Source organism: Canis aureus, chromosome 4 (genome assembly GCF_053574225.1).
Source record: "Canis aureus isolate CA01 chromosome 4, VMU_Caureus_v.1.0, whole genome shotgun sequence".
Lineage (NCBI taxonomy): Eukaryota > Metazoa > Chordata > Mammalia > Carnivora > Canidae > Canis > Canis aureus.
Window position 1 is genome coordinate 88,533,282 of NC_135614.1, and position 12,278 is coordinate 88,545,559.

The 12,278-nt window shown below is 52.9% G+C and overlaps 1 protein-coding gene across 7 annotated transcripts in view; it reads left to right on the plus strand.

Moving 5' to 3' along the window:
* The window catches only part of MYO10 (myosin X), a 195,832-nt gene that overhangs the window by 64,940 nt on the left and 118,614 nt on the right, over window positions 1-12,278 (plus strand). The window contains exon 1 of one of the 7 annotated variants that reach the window (XM_077896392.1): window positions 1,423-1,485. The exons of the other annotated variants lie outside the window; for them this stretch is intronic. Within the exon in view, the coding sequence (XP_077752518.1) occupies window positions 1,438-1,485 (48 nt within the window). The 5' untranslated portion in view covers window positions 1,423-1,437. Of the gene's footprint in view, window positions 1-1,422; window positions 1,486-12,278 lie in introns of those variants that run through there. 7 annotated transcript variants of the gene reach the window in all.

A 12,278-nucleotide genomic window follows, 5' to 3' on the forward strand; every position in this document is an offset into this window, starting at 1 on the left:
CCTGGGTGGCTCCCTGGTTGAGTGCCTGCCTTCAGCCCAGGGCGTGACCCCGGGGTCCCGGGATTGAGTCCCACATCGGGCTCCCTGCAGGGAGCCTGCTTCTCCCTCTGCCTGTGTCCCTGCCTCTCTCTCTGTCTCTCATGGATAAATAAATAAAATATTAAAAAAAAAAAAAAGGTAATTCAGAATTCTGTAATTCTCTGCAAAGTGTAGGAGTTTCTGGAAGCTCTGCTTTTGCCCCGTTTCTGCCTGCGTCAATGCCGTATTTGAGGGATCAGTTGAACAAAGCGCCCCACTGCTTGGTTCATCAGCATTCACAGCCTTCACAGACCCACCGGAGATCCCGCGCAGTCGGAAGTTGTATGGAACGATCTCTCGACCTATTTCTTAAACGCTCAGTTAACTCTATTTAATGACTTTTGGGGGCTTTATCTATTAAGTATTTATCAGTAGTGTGTCTACTAGTTACAGACAGATCTCTCTCAGTCTTAAAATATTCCCATGGATTAAAGAAAATCTCCTGTTCTCGGGTATCTCGCGGGCAGAGAAATTGGAGCTCTTGCGTGGCCCCCTCCGCCGGTCTTCCCGTGGCAGGTGCGTGGAGAGTAAGGCCGTTGGGGAGATTAGAAGGGAGGCCCACAGCAGTGGGCATCGCCCCGTGGTTATGAATACCCACCGTTCTCTGCCACCTGTCCCTTGCTGGCAGGGACCGCGCGTTCAGAATGGGAAGTAGTCGGTGATGCCGTGGCCTCGTGCCCGGGCAACATCAGGGCAGCAGCACCTTGTGCAGATTCGCCCTCGGAGGAGATGCCGGCCTCGATTATTATGAAACCTGATGCTCATGGCAGTTTCCCTCCACTAACCTGGCCCTGTCTTTGGGTTGTGGTTAACCGCTTAGGGTGCGGTGTTTTGAGATGTCTCATCATCTGGAATAACGGTGAACACACCGATGTCAAGAACAGGCCTCTTGTGTCCGCTCTTTAGCGGAGAACATGCACCTGCAGTGGAAGGAGCCCCGCACCCGCTGTTGCAGAGGCCGGTTGACCTTGTCCCCGAGCGCGTCAGGTGCTTCTGAGCGTTTATTCTGAGACGGGGCTGTACTCAGTGCCTTACGTGGCTTCGCTCCTAGCGATGGCAGGAGGCAAGCCTCTTGCTTTCTCATTTCTAGTTCTGGAAACTGAGGCATGGGGTGGGAGGGCCTCGTTCTCAAGGCTGCGCAGCCCTGATCGGATGTGCCAGGGATATGAGCGGGCATTAGAGCCGGGATCCCTGGGATGCCAGAGATGGTGATCCGGTCGTGCTGACTTGTCACAGGGGCCGGTTGTTCTACTGATGACGTGCGTGATTACCTGTGACTTCATAAGCTTCTAAGTCTTCGGCCTAAACCCCTGGTGCAGCTGTGGGTGCCTGTATCGGCGTGCTTGGACCACACGGCGGATGCCCGTGCTTGGTGCAGCCCAGTGTCTTCCAGCCAGAGGCGTGAGGGTATTTGAAAACGTGTGGGGTCCTGTCCTGTGGTCACTAAAACAGCCCGGATGCACTGAGGGCCCTAAATACCCGCCCGTGAAGAATGGTGGAGCCCTCTCCCGTCCGAATGCCACGAGTGCACTTTGCCTTGGACTGGGCACTCGGGAGAGGCCCCCGGGTAGTGTGGCAGGGTTTTTACACAAGTAGCGTAAGGCGGGAAGGGTTGTGTTGGTGGCAAGATGGTGGACACGTCCCAAGGGAAGAGCCTCTTGTTGACAGGGGCATGAGAAGGGCACACCCAGAGTACAAGTAACGCAGGGGCAGCCACCCGGCTGGCTCGACGTGAGGGGCCGTGGGCACCCTCAGCCCGATCCTCTTAGCTCCCCCGTCACCCTCTCCCTGCTCCCGGCCTCTCCTCCCCAGGCTGCCTGGGGTCTGCGTCGTGTCTGTGGTCAGCCCTGGGCTTCTGGGCTTTACAGGGCGGGTCCGCTGGTCGTGGGCAGGCTGACCTTCCTCCTTCTAAAAGTGCTGGTTTTGCCCCATTTCTGCTCATGGCTTCATCATGCCCCTCTGGTCCCTGCCTTGTAATCAGCGGAGCAGCAGTCAGCAGGGTGTGGGGGGGCTCCAGGGTGGGAGGTGGGCTCGGCGTGCAGCCAGGGGGAGGCCCGTGCTGTGCCTGCCTGTGCCCCTTCTGGGCCAAGTACCTTATTCAAGTATTTGATAAAAACAAACAAAAACCCCACCATCAGCTTTACTGAGATATAATTCACACCCCATAGATTTACCCATTTAAGGTGCACAGCTCAGTTTTTAGTATATTTGCCGAGTTGTGCAGTCATCACCATGGTCCGTTTTAGAACATTTTTATCACCTCGCATGGATGCCTCGGAGCTGTGGGCAGCCACCCCAGCCGCCCCACCACGGGCCCTGGCAACCACCCATCTGCTGTCTTTGACTTGCTGCTCTGGACGTCTGGTATAAAAGGCGTCCTAGAACACGGGCCCCTTCACCCCTTCACTTGCTCTCGAGGTTCCGCGTGTTGTAGCGTGCCTCGGGACTCCGGCCCCTTGTTCTGGGTGCTCTCCCACCACTAGTCATACATGTATGCCGCGTGACGTTCATCCCGTCCTCTGTCGGTGGGCATTTGGGTTGCTCCCCCTTTCGGACTAAGAGAAGTCATGCTGCTGTGAACATTTGTGTTCAGCCTTTTGCATGGACACGGTGTGGTCTCACTTGGGTATATACCTAGGAGCGGAATTGCTGGCATCTGTGCTAACTTGGGGGACCTCAGACTCTTCTCCAGAGCAGGTGCGTCATTTGAGTTCCCTCTGGCAGGGGATTCACTCCCATCCTCCTAATGGCGGCGTCTGTAGCCAGCTGTCAAGACGGTAAGATAGCGTTACGTTATTTTAAAATATGGACAGTGATAAAAATAAGGTGGATTGATTCATGCTTAATGCACATCTTGAGAGGGAGTTGACTGCTCTGGGTTTGACGCAGCTTCTCTGGGCGTTCAGAGGTCCACAGGTAGGAGGCCGTCCCTTGGTGCACGTCCATCATTGCGTTCTTCATCGGTTTCCGTCAGCTCAGTCATGTGCGTGGGGTTGCGCGGTTTCTGGTTTCGGCCTTCTCCACGACCTTTGCCCCTGGAAAGCCGTTGGTGGCTGACGCCTGAGAGCCTGTGGGTGTGAGAGTTTGAGTGGAGGTAGGAGGGGGACGTGAGGCTTTCGTGTGTCCGGTCTGCGTCCGGGAGGAGCTGCTGCTCTCTGGTGGGAATAGTGACCATCTGGTGGCGATGGTGACAGTGTAGGGACCCCTTTGTCTTTATGGTTTTTTTAAATATTTTATTTACTCATGAGAGACACAGAGAGAGGCAGAGACCCAGGCAGAGGGAGATAAGCAGGCTCCATGTGGGGAGCCCGATGCGGGACTCGATCCCAGGGCCTTGGGGTCACGCCCTGGGCCGAAGGCAGGCGCTCAACCGCTGAGCCCCCCGGGCGTCCCGACTTTATGTTTTGACTCTGTCACATTCTGAGGGATTTGCAGAGATGCAAGCTTCTGATAAGGATTTCGCTCAGCAGGAAGGAAGGCCCTCCTGATGCCCTCTGGGAACGCTGCGGGGAGGATGCTGCTGCTGACAACAGCGCGGCCGCGGTTACCCTCATGCCCGTGGCCCTCAGGATTCAGATTTCAACCTGATTCCCATAAGTTTCTAAACCTCAGGTAGTCTGGCTCTTAGGGCCAGATTTCCCACAGAGGGTGTACAGGGCTTTTATATCCTTCGGGTTTGTAGACCTTGGCGGAGAAACAAGTCCTTGTTGGCACTTTTTGGGGAAAGACACAGGAGCGGGAGAAGCGGGCTCCCTGCAGGGAGCCCGATGCGGGACTGGATCCCGGGACCCCGGGGTCACTCCGTGAGCCCAAGGCAGACGCTCCACCCCTGAGCCCCCAGGTGTCCCCTAAATACACTTCTTTTGAAGAGACCTTTGCCCCATTCACCTAGTGATCTCATAGTTTTTCCAGTCAACAATCTTTCAGGCCTTCTGCCTCCTTTTCATCTTTCCAGTATTTCCAGTAGTTTGCTGCTGTTTCTAGAGATCTCCCTGGCAGGGCCGTGGGGTTGGCATGCAGGGGAGGTGTGGGAGCTCGTTACTCCGCGCTCGGGCCTGTGGTGCTTTGTCTCTGGCTTTTCCTTATCTGGGGGCGTGTCTTCTCCTAGTTCTTTTACCCCCGGTTTGAGCCCCGCGGCTCTCGTGCGCCTGTGTAGACGTTCAGCCACAGTCTGAACTTCTGGCTTCGATCCGGAATCATCCCGGTTCTGCTTCCTCACTGGACTACATGCTTTGAGTTGTGTGTCCTCTCACTTGACACTGGGACGTGAGCGGCTGCAAGAAACCTGGAGCTTAAAGCTGGGACTCATAAGATTGTTTCCGCTGTTTCTCGACTCGGGGGCGGACGCGTGCTTGGCTCAAATAGGACTTTTTCATTTCACTTAAGAGCAGCCAAGGACTTGCTGTCATTCGGCCGAGGCTGTGGCAGAGCAGCCAGTAAAGGACAGGTGTGGATTTCCGGCTCAGGCTTCGGGGCTGGGCTGGGGTGACCGAGGGGCGCCCGCCCAGTGATCTCAGCTCCGTGGCGGGGCGGCTGGCGTGTAAGCAGCCACCCGCGCCGGGCATTTGGCGAGGCAGCGAAGGCTCGGGGTTCCCGGGACGTGCCACCCGGGTCCTCACGACGGCCGCCGTTCGAGGACGGCCACACAGCCCCCCGACGGCGGTGGCATCGCGATTTGGTGCGGCCCCCCTTCCGGCCCCGTGCGGCTCCCCTTCCCGGCAGCGGTGCCCAGGACGTCGGCACTTCCAGCGTCCTCGCGGCGCGGCGCGGGACAGGAGAGGTTCTGGCCGAGGGGCTGCACGAAGAAGGGCACCCGGGCCGAGCTGGGCCAGGCGGGATGGGGGGAGGCCTGGGCGAGGGCGACCTGCAGGAGCCCAGGGCGGGTGACCGGGCAAGGGACACAGGACGGGTGGGCGGGAGGAACACCTCGGCCGGCGTGCTGGGACAGGTGGCAGGAGCCCCTCGGGAAATACGCTGCAGGGAAGCCACACTGAGATGATTCCTCACCTGGAGGTGACCGGGAGCAGAGAGCTGCCATCTGTGCACGGCCAGTGAGGCCGCTGGTAGCAGCACGGCCACCAGCCCAACGCCGGGGTCCTTGCTGCGCACCAGGACCTGCGCCGAGCCCTTCCCGTGCGTCGTCTCGTTGCCATCTCCCTGCCCCGCGAGTGCAGGTGTGATGACCCTAACCCCACAGTGGGGAGCTGAGGGCGACACGCGCAGCAGCTAGAGGCTAGCGTTGCTTGGCCACTGGGCAGCACGGGGGCTTCAGAGCCACCACCGTCCACGCTGTTCAGACTTGAGCGGCATTTCCCTAAAAGGATCCATTTGGGGAAACCCCAGCCCAAGGAACCAGAATCTCACCTCTGAAAATTTCTTCCAGTTCGAAGTTACCAGTGCCAAGGAAATTTGAACCAGTGGGGGAAAATACTTTTTTAATCATTAAACTCAAAATTCAGCATCAAAAAACATTCCTCGGACTCTGATTTGAGAATGATCAGGTTCGTGCCATGGGACACGGGGGGCAGAAGCACTAACCAGAGCGCAGTGGTGGGGGTCGGATGAAGACTGCGAGGTGCCGGGGGAGGAAGGCGAGAGCAGATGGAGTCCGGGCGATGTTGGCCATCCAGGGTAGGGCTTGGGAAGGAGACGCGGCCGGCAGCGGGCGGGGGCTTTAGACCGACTCAGACTTCAAGCTTGGGAGCTGGTGATGAGGGTGTCATCCCTGAGAGAGGGGGAGGATGGGGGGAGGCACGGGGTAGGATGTGGAGGTCCAGTGTGTGGGGGGCGGGGGATAAAGATGCTTCTGAAACGTCAAGTTGGTTTGCAGTTACGGGCATGGAGGTCGTACACCGGAGTTCAGGTTCATGCGTCAGGGTCCAGGCTTCCGACTCAGAAGAGACGGATCAGAAATGAGCCCTTGAACTTAGGACGAGGGCCAGGGCCTTAGGACCGGGAATGAGCAACCTCCGAAGTGAAGACTGGTGAACCAGTTGTCCCAGGCGCAGGGAGCCCGGAATCGGGGCCGTTGGGCTGTTACCCACCCGTGCCTCTTGCTTTGTGCTTTCTCTGGACTGAAGCTTAGCCCGCTCAGTACCAGTAGGTGGGAGGAGAAGCTCTTACTCCTTCCAAAGGCCAGTGACTCTGGGGGCGGGGGCACTATGTCATTTGTTAGTTTGCACAAGTAGCTCTACGACATTTTTTAAAATTAATTGAATCAGTTATTCATAGCCAGGTATGTTCAGTGATAGTGATTTTGATTGGACTGGATTTTTTTTTTTTTTTTAAGGCTAGAAATGTTTTGAAACTTGAGAAAATGGGAAAGGTAGAAAAGTATAAACAAAGAAACCTCTACAAGCATGTGGTCCGTTATTGGAGTTCTGGTATATTTTCTTCCAGACTTTTTAAAAAAATTATTTATTATTTATTTTTTAAAAGATTTTATTTATTTATTCCTGAGAGACACAGAGAGAGGCAGAGACCCAGGCAGAGGGAGAAGCAGGCTCCCTGCAGGGAGCCCGATGTGGGACTCGATCCCAGGACCCCGGGGTCACCACCTGAGCCGAGGCAGACACTCAACCACTGAGCCACCCAGGCGTCCCAGGGTTTTGTGTGTGTGTTTAAGATTTTTATTTATTTACTCCTGACAAAACACACAGAGAGAGGCCTTCCAGGCTTTTCACATGCATTTTTAAAACTTTTGTAATTAAACTTTTTGTCTTGAGATCGTTGTAGTTCTACATGCATTTGAGCAATAATACAGAAGGATTCCATATACCGTTTACCTGCTTTTTCTCAGTGATGACATCTCGCACATCTCAAGCACAATATCACAGCCAGGGTCTTGACACAGAACGGAGACACAGAGCCTTTCCATTATCCCTGGGATCCAGCATGTGGCCCCTTGAAAGCACCTCCATTACCCTCTCACCCCCACGAGCTTCTCAACTTCTGGAAAAACCACCAACCTGCCCTCCATTCTCTATAATTTTGTCATTTCAAGAATCTTATATACATGGGATCATACCCCGTGTAACCTTCTGGGAGTGGCTTTTTCAGCTTTTGCTTTTTACACACAGCGCCGCTATAAATGCGTGTGTGTACATTTTTGTGCGAACGTAAGTTTTCATCTAGGTAGAATGAGTGCTCAAGAGTATAGTTGCTGGTGTGTATCTGTGTGCACACAGTTACTGGGGTGCGTATCTGTGTGCGTGCATTTGAAAAATTAAACATGGGATTATACTATGTGCATAGTATAATGTTACCATGATTTAGCATAACTGTGATGAAAAAATACTTGCATCGTGCTTTTTCTTGACCCTAGATTCTTCAAGGTGCAAAGACGGCCTTAACGCCTTGTGATGTACACGAGAGAGCTTTGCAAGGTGCTTCCTAACGCAGCTGGAGCAATGAGATTTTCTTCGTGCAGATTTTCCTAAAATCTTCTTTTTTTGAATAAAACAGTAGAATAGTCTAACATTTCTCTGCTCCGTCTTCTTTCTGTGGTCTCCTGAGGGAGCAGCAGAAACAGGCCAAGGCAGATATCAGCAAAGTAGGCCGCGTCCTCTTAGACAGCTTGTGCCGGGGACATAGGTCGGCACGGAGAGCCTCGAGTCAGTGGGGCTGGCCGTGGGGAGGCCCGTCTTTGGTTCCCATGACTGCTCATCTCAGCCGTGTGGGGGGACGCAGAAGCCTGAACCTCTGTCTTGGCTCATACTTGCAGTCATGAATTCGTGAGCCAATAAACGAACGAAAGAAGGAAATTAAATTAAGAGAGGCACCCGCCAGGAGCAATGAAAACCTGACGTTTTCGATCCCTTTGCACAGATCCGGCTGGCCTTGTCTGGGTTTTCTCTGGATTCAACACCGCTCCTCAATGTACAGGTTCCAGTGGTCCTAAAAAAACGTAGAACCAACCATCTGCTGATTCCCCCCCTTTGCTGACTCCCGGCATGCAGCTAGTCTCCGGGCTCGTGCCCGGGCTCCTGTGTGTGCAAAGACAATTGGTGTATTTCCTTTTAGAACCTTCTTCATTCTTCCTTGTGTTTTGCCCCTCCTCGTGGGATTAGGCACCTTTTGTTCAGCCCCCATTGGTGCCAATCACTGTGGCTCTTCCCACCATCATTTTCTTTAGCCTCAGTGATAATTCTGAGTTCTTGTTCTTCCCATTCCTATTTTGTAGGTGGAAGAAAAGCGTGGGCCAGAGCAGGTGTAAGTACCGTGCTCATTTTTCCTAAGCTCTCGGAAGCGTAGATCTAGGAGAAATGAACCCAGCCAGATCTGCCTCCGGTACTCCGAGGCCGTGCTGTGGTCATCACCCCCCCCCCCCACTACCTCTCCATATACATTATGCCCACTTGGAGAGCCAGGACCGTTTGTTCCATGTTTGTTGAGTCTGTATCATGGGCCAAGACTGGCCCCGGAGAACCGGGTAGGCATGCCTCTTGCCCTCGCAGAACTTTCGAACCACGGTTGGCAACACGTAATGGGTGTGAAATCATTTCGGAGGCTCACAGCCAGCATTTAAAAGAAGCCGGAGAGAAAATATTGAGATGCGTCAAACGTCGTGACAGGTGTTTTCTGAAACTCTGTGCATAGTGGTTTACGGTATAAAACATTCCTAATGTTTTATATGGTCAAATGAGTTGGTTCCTATGGTTAAAACCATTCCTATGGTTTTATTTTATTTTATTTTTTTAAATTTTTATTTATTTATGATAGTCACACAGAGAGAGGAGAGAGGCTGAGACACAGGTAGAGGGAGAAGCAGGCTCCATGCACCGGGAGCCCGACGTGGGACTCAATCCCGGGTCTCCAGGATCGCGCCCTGGGCCAAAGGCAGGCGCCAAACCGCTGCGCCACCCAGGGATCCCAAAACCATTCCTATGGTTTTAATGGTCAAATGAGTTGAAAGAGACTGGCCTGGGGTCCCAGAGTGGCGGACCTGGATGTGATTTTCACACAAGATGACAGATTAGATGAGCGATTACAGGCTGTCCTGGGAGCTGGGAAGACCGTACACACAACAGAATGAGGAGGAGGAGGAGGCCGGCACCGTGTCCTTCGCCACATTGGCATCTCCTGAGAGGACAACCTCGGGGCTGAGACCTCAAGGGGAGTCGCAGGATGCGTGTGGCCTGGAAGGAGCTGGGCCTTCGCATCCGACCGTAATTCCAGGACGGTGGAAAATAGTAAGGCAGCTATGAGCAAACCCCAATGCCTAGACATCATCCTGGTCCTCGCCACCGTCACCCCCTTAACTTAGGTCAAATAAGGAAGAACCAGAAACCAAATTGCAGAGTATTGTCATGCCAATCTTTGGTTAACCTCTCTTCTATGTTTTTATTTCTTTGTTTCTAAAATATTTTTATACTTTATGAAAGGTCCTGTTTATAGACCTCAGCTTGTCCACATCATTTCTTCCCCTAGTGTCGACGCAGACCTCTGGTTGGTTGGCCTTTCTAGACCGCGGCATCTCAACATGACACTCTTGACATTTAAACTGAACGATTCAGTGCTGTTTTGCCACATTTCTGGCCTTTGGTGACCTGATGCCAGTAGCACCTGTCTCCTTCCCCCGGTTCTGACGACCAGAAATGTTTACAGACGTTGCCACGTGTCCCGGGGGCGGAGGAGGCAGGTGCTGAGTTGAGAACTACTCTCGCAGGAATTCTAGGATACAGTGAGAGGAGGTGGCCCAGACCGAGGATACCCTCCATCGCATCCGTCCATCAAGGGAGGACGTGCCAGGGTTCCTTTCTTTTTCTTTTCTCTTTAATTGGAAAAGTCAAATATTATGACTGGGGCTTCCAATGACTTGTAATAAGAGAAATCATGTGTATAGATTATAGAACCCTGTGTCACAGAGCCTCTTGCCCCCACGTGGTGGGAGCGTCCTTGCAGTGTAGGTGCTGTCCTAAGCTTAAAAGTAAAAGTGGGTTGACAGTGGCTCAGCTATTTTTTTTTAATCTAATTAATTGGCTCCTTTCCTTTAGATTTTTCCTGCAGAAGTGAACCCAGCGTTAGACAAGCCTTCCGAGTAGTTTTTCCGACACTCTTGGTTTCCTTGGTTCTGCTCCCGTGCCTAATCCGGTCTGGTCTTGTGACCGGTGGCGTGTATTTCTGTAACAGGAGCTATTTGTTCTGAGGCTGCATTTTCTCTAAATTGATTTCCTGTCTATTAATCTTCCATATTTTCCCCCACTTCTCAACCTTACCGCCTTTCTCCTAGTACATGCTCCGTTCAGGGAACTCCACGTACTCTGAGTTGGGTTTTTACGGAATACGTTTTGTTACTGTATTTTGGCTGCTGCTCCCCCCAAAAAAATTCCTGTAAAAAGAATTCCGTTCTTTAAACCTAGCGTTTTCCTGCTATTTGGGAATAATCTCCTGTAAGTAATACCCTGTTAATTGTTGCACATACCAATGACTTTTTTTTTTTACATACCAATGACTTTTGACGCTTCAAGGGACTCGCCTGAAAAATTCTTGAATAAGACCGTGGGTCTCATTAATCCTTTGAAATCTTTCTAAATTAAATCAGGTGCTCATTCAGCCAGCCCGCATCAACACGCTGCTGCAGGGGGCTGGATCCACGCCTTCCTCCGTAGGGTCTCTACTGCGTTGTTACCCTGACGGCGAGGCTGGCCTCATTCCTCCTAGAAAGTAACGTCTCTCGGCACTTAGTCCGTTTACCCACATTTATGTTCACAAACTTTCATCACCATCTGTGATCGGTGTTTACTTGTGTATTTGGTTTTGTTTCCTTCCCCTCGTTGGAATGTAAGCTCTATTCCCAGTGCGCAGGCCACGCCAGTAAATACTTGGTTGAATGAATGGGTTTCCTTAATTTATGAGACCCTTCCTTCCTTAGCACCTGCCGTGTGCCACGTACCATTCGGAAGATCCTCACCCGTGTCAGCCCGGCTCTGAAGGGCTGGTCACCCCGGCCTTGCCTTCGCCAACACATTCTCTCTACTCTTCTCCTTCTCTGGAGATAATTAGTGTTTTGAGCAGCTGCTGGCCTCCGTCTTGGCATCGTGTTTTTATTGTTTCTGTTCACAGTCTCTTGTTTACGTGACCCTTATCTTCCGTCATGGTTCTGAGTCCTTGAGGGTATGGGAAGGATGGGTTCCAGTTCTCTGGGTTTCCCCCCCTAGGATGGGCACGTGCCCACGTTTGGCACACCATATGCCCCTGCAGACCTGAGGCCAGGTGTGCGAAGGTGGGGAGCTGTGTGGTGTGTAGCCGTTTCCTCCAGTGCCCTTGTGCCCCGCTCTGGACTTGAGTCCACATGTGGTCTTGCTATTCCCAGGGCTTTAAAAAAGACACACGTTTATATACGACATCGATATTTCCTTGTGTATGTTATAGGTAGGGGTGTACATAAATAATCTCTTAATGTCTAAGTGTTGTCGTTGTGGACTATCTATGATCATTTCCAAAAGGCACATTCAGGATGAATACAGAAGACCGTCTGCAGAATCTGAATTCTTTCTATCCTCAAATTTGGAATTCTCCATATACTCAGAGACAGTTAGCAGGAGTTGTTTCCACGTGGGGAAAGACTTGCTGATGACGAGTCTTGGGAGGGCTTGGGCAGGAGACAGGGTGCTGGCTTTGCTGCCCTCCTCTTTCCTGCAAGAAGCTTTCCCTGGGAATCGGAGCAACCATTCTGCCCCGGGATTGGCGGGAGCTCTGAGCAAGCGCGGGGAGATGACGAGCCTCCCGAGTGTGCCAGGAGCAGAGAGGCGGCACGGGATTCTCTGCACTGCTCGGCTGGCCACCCTCACAGCCCCTGCAGGTGTGAGACCCAAGTACCAGCCCAGTTGTTGGTGTTTCCAGGAAGCCTGCTTGGGGCGCCCGGGTAGCTCAGTCGGTTGGGCGTCTGCCTTGGGTTCGGGTCAGGGTCTTGGGGTCCCCGGATCGACCGCCACGTTGGGCCCTCTGCTCAGCGGGGAGTCTGCTTGTCGCTCTGCCTGTCACCCCACTCATGTGCACTCGCACGCGCACTCTCTCAAATAAATAAAGTCTTAAAAAAATAAAGAAAAGAAAACCTGCCTGGATTAGCATTGTTGGCATGTAGCAAGCTGGGGAAGAGTAGAGAATTTTAGCTGTTCCCTTCTGGGCCTTTCCAGATGCCCCAGGACAACTCCGAGCCTTGGTCTGAATCCCTCCCTTTAATTTTCTTCCATGGGGTC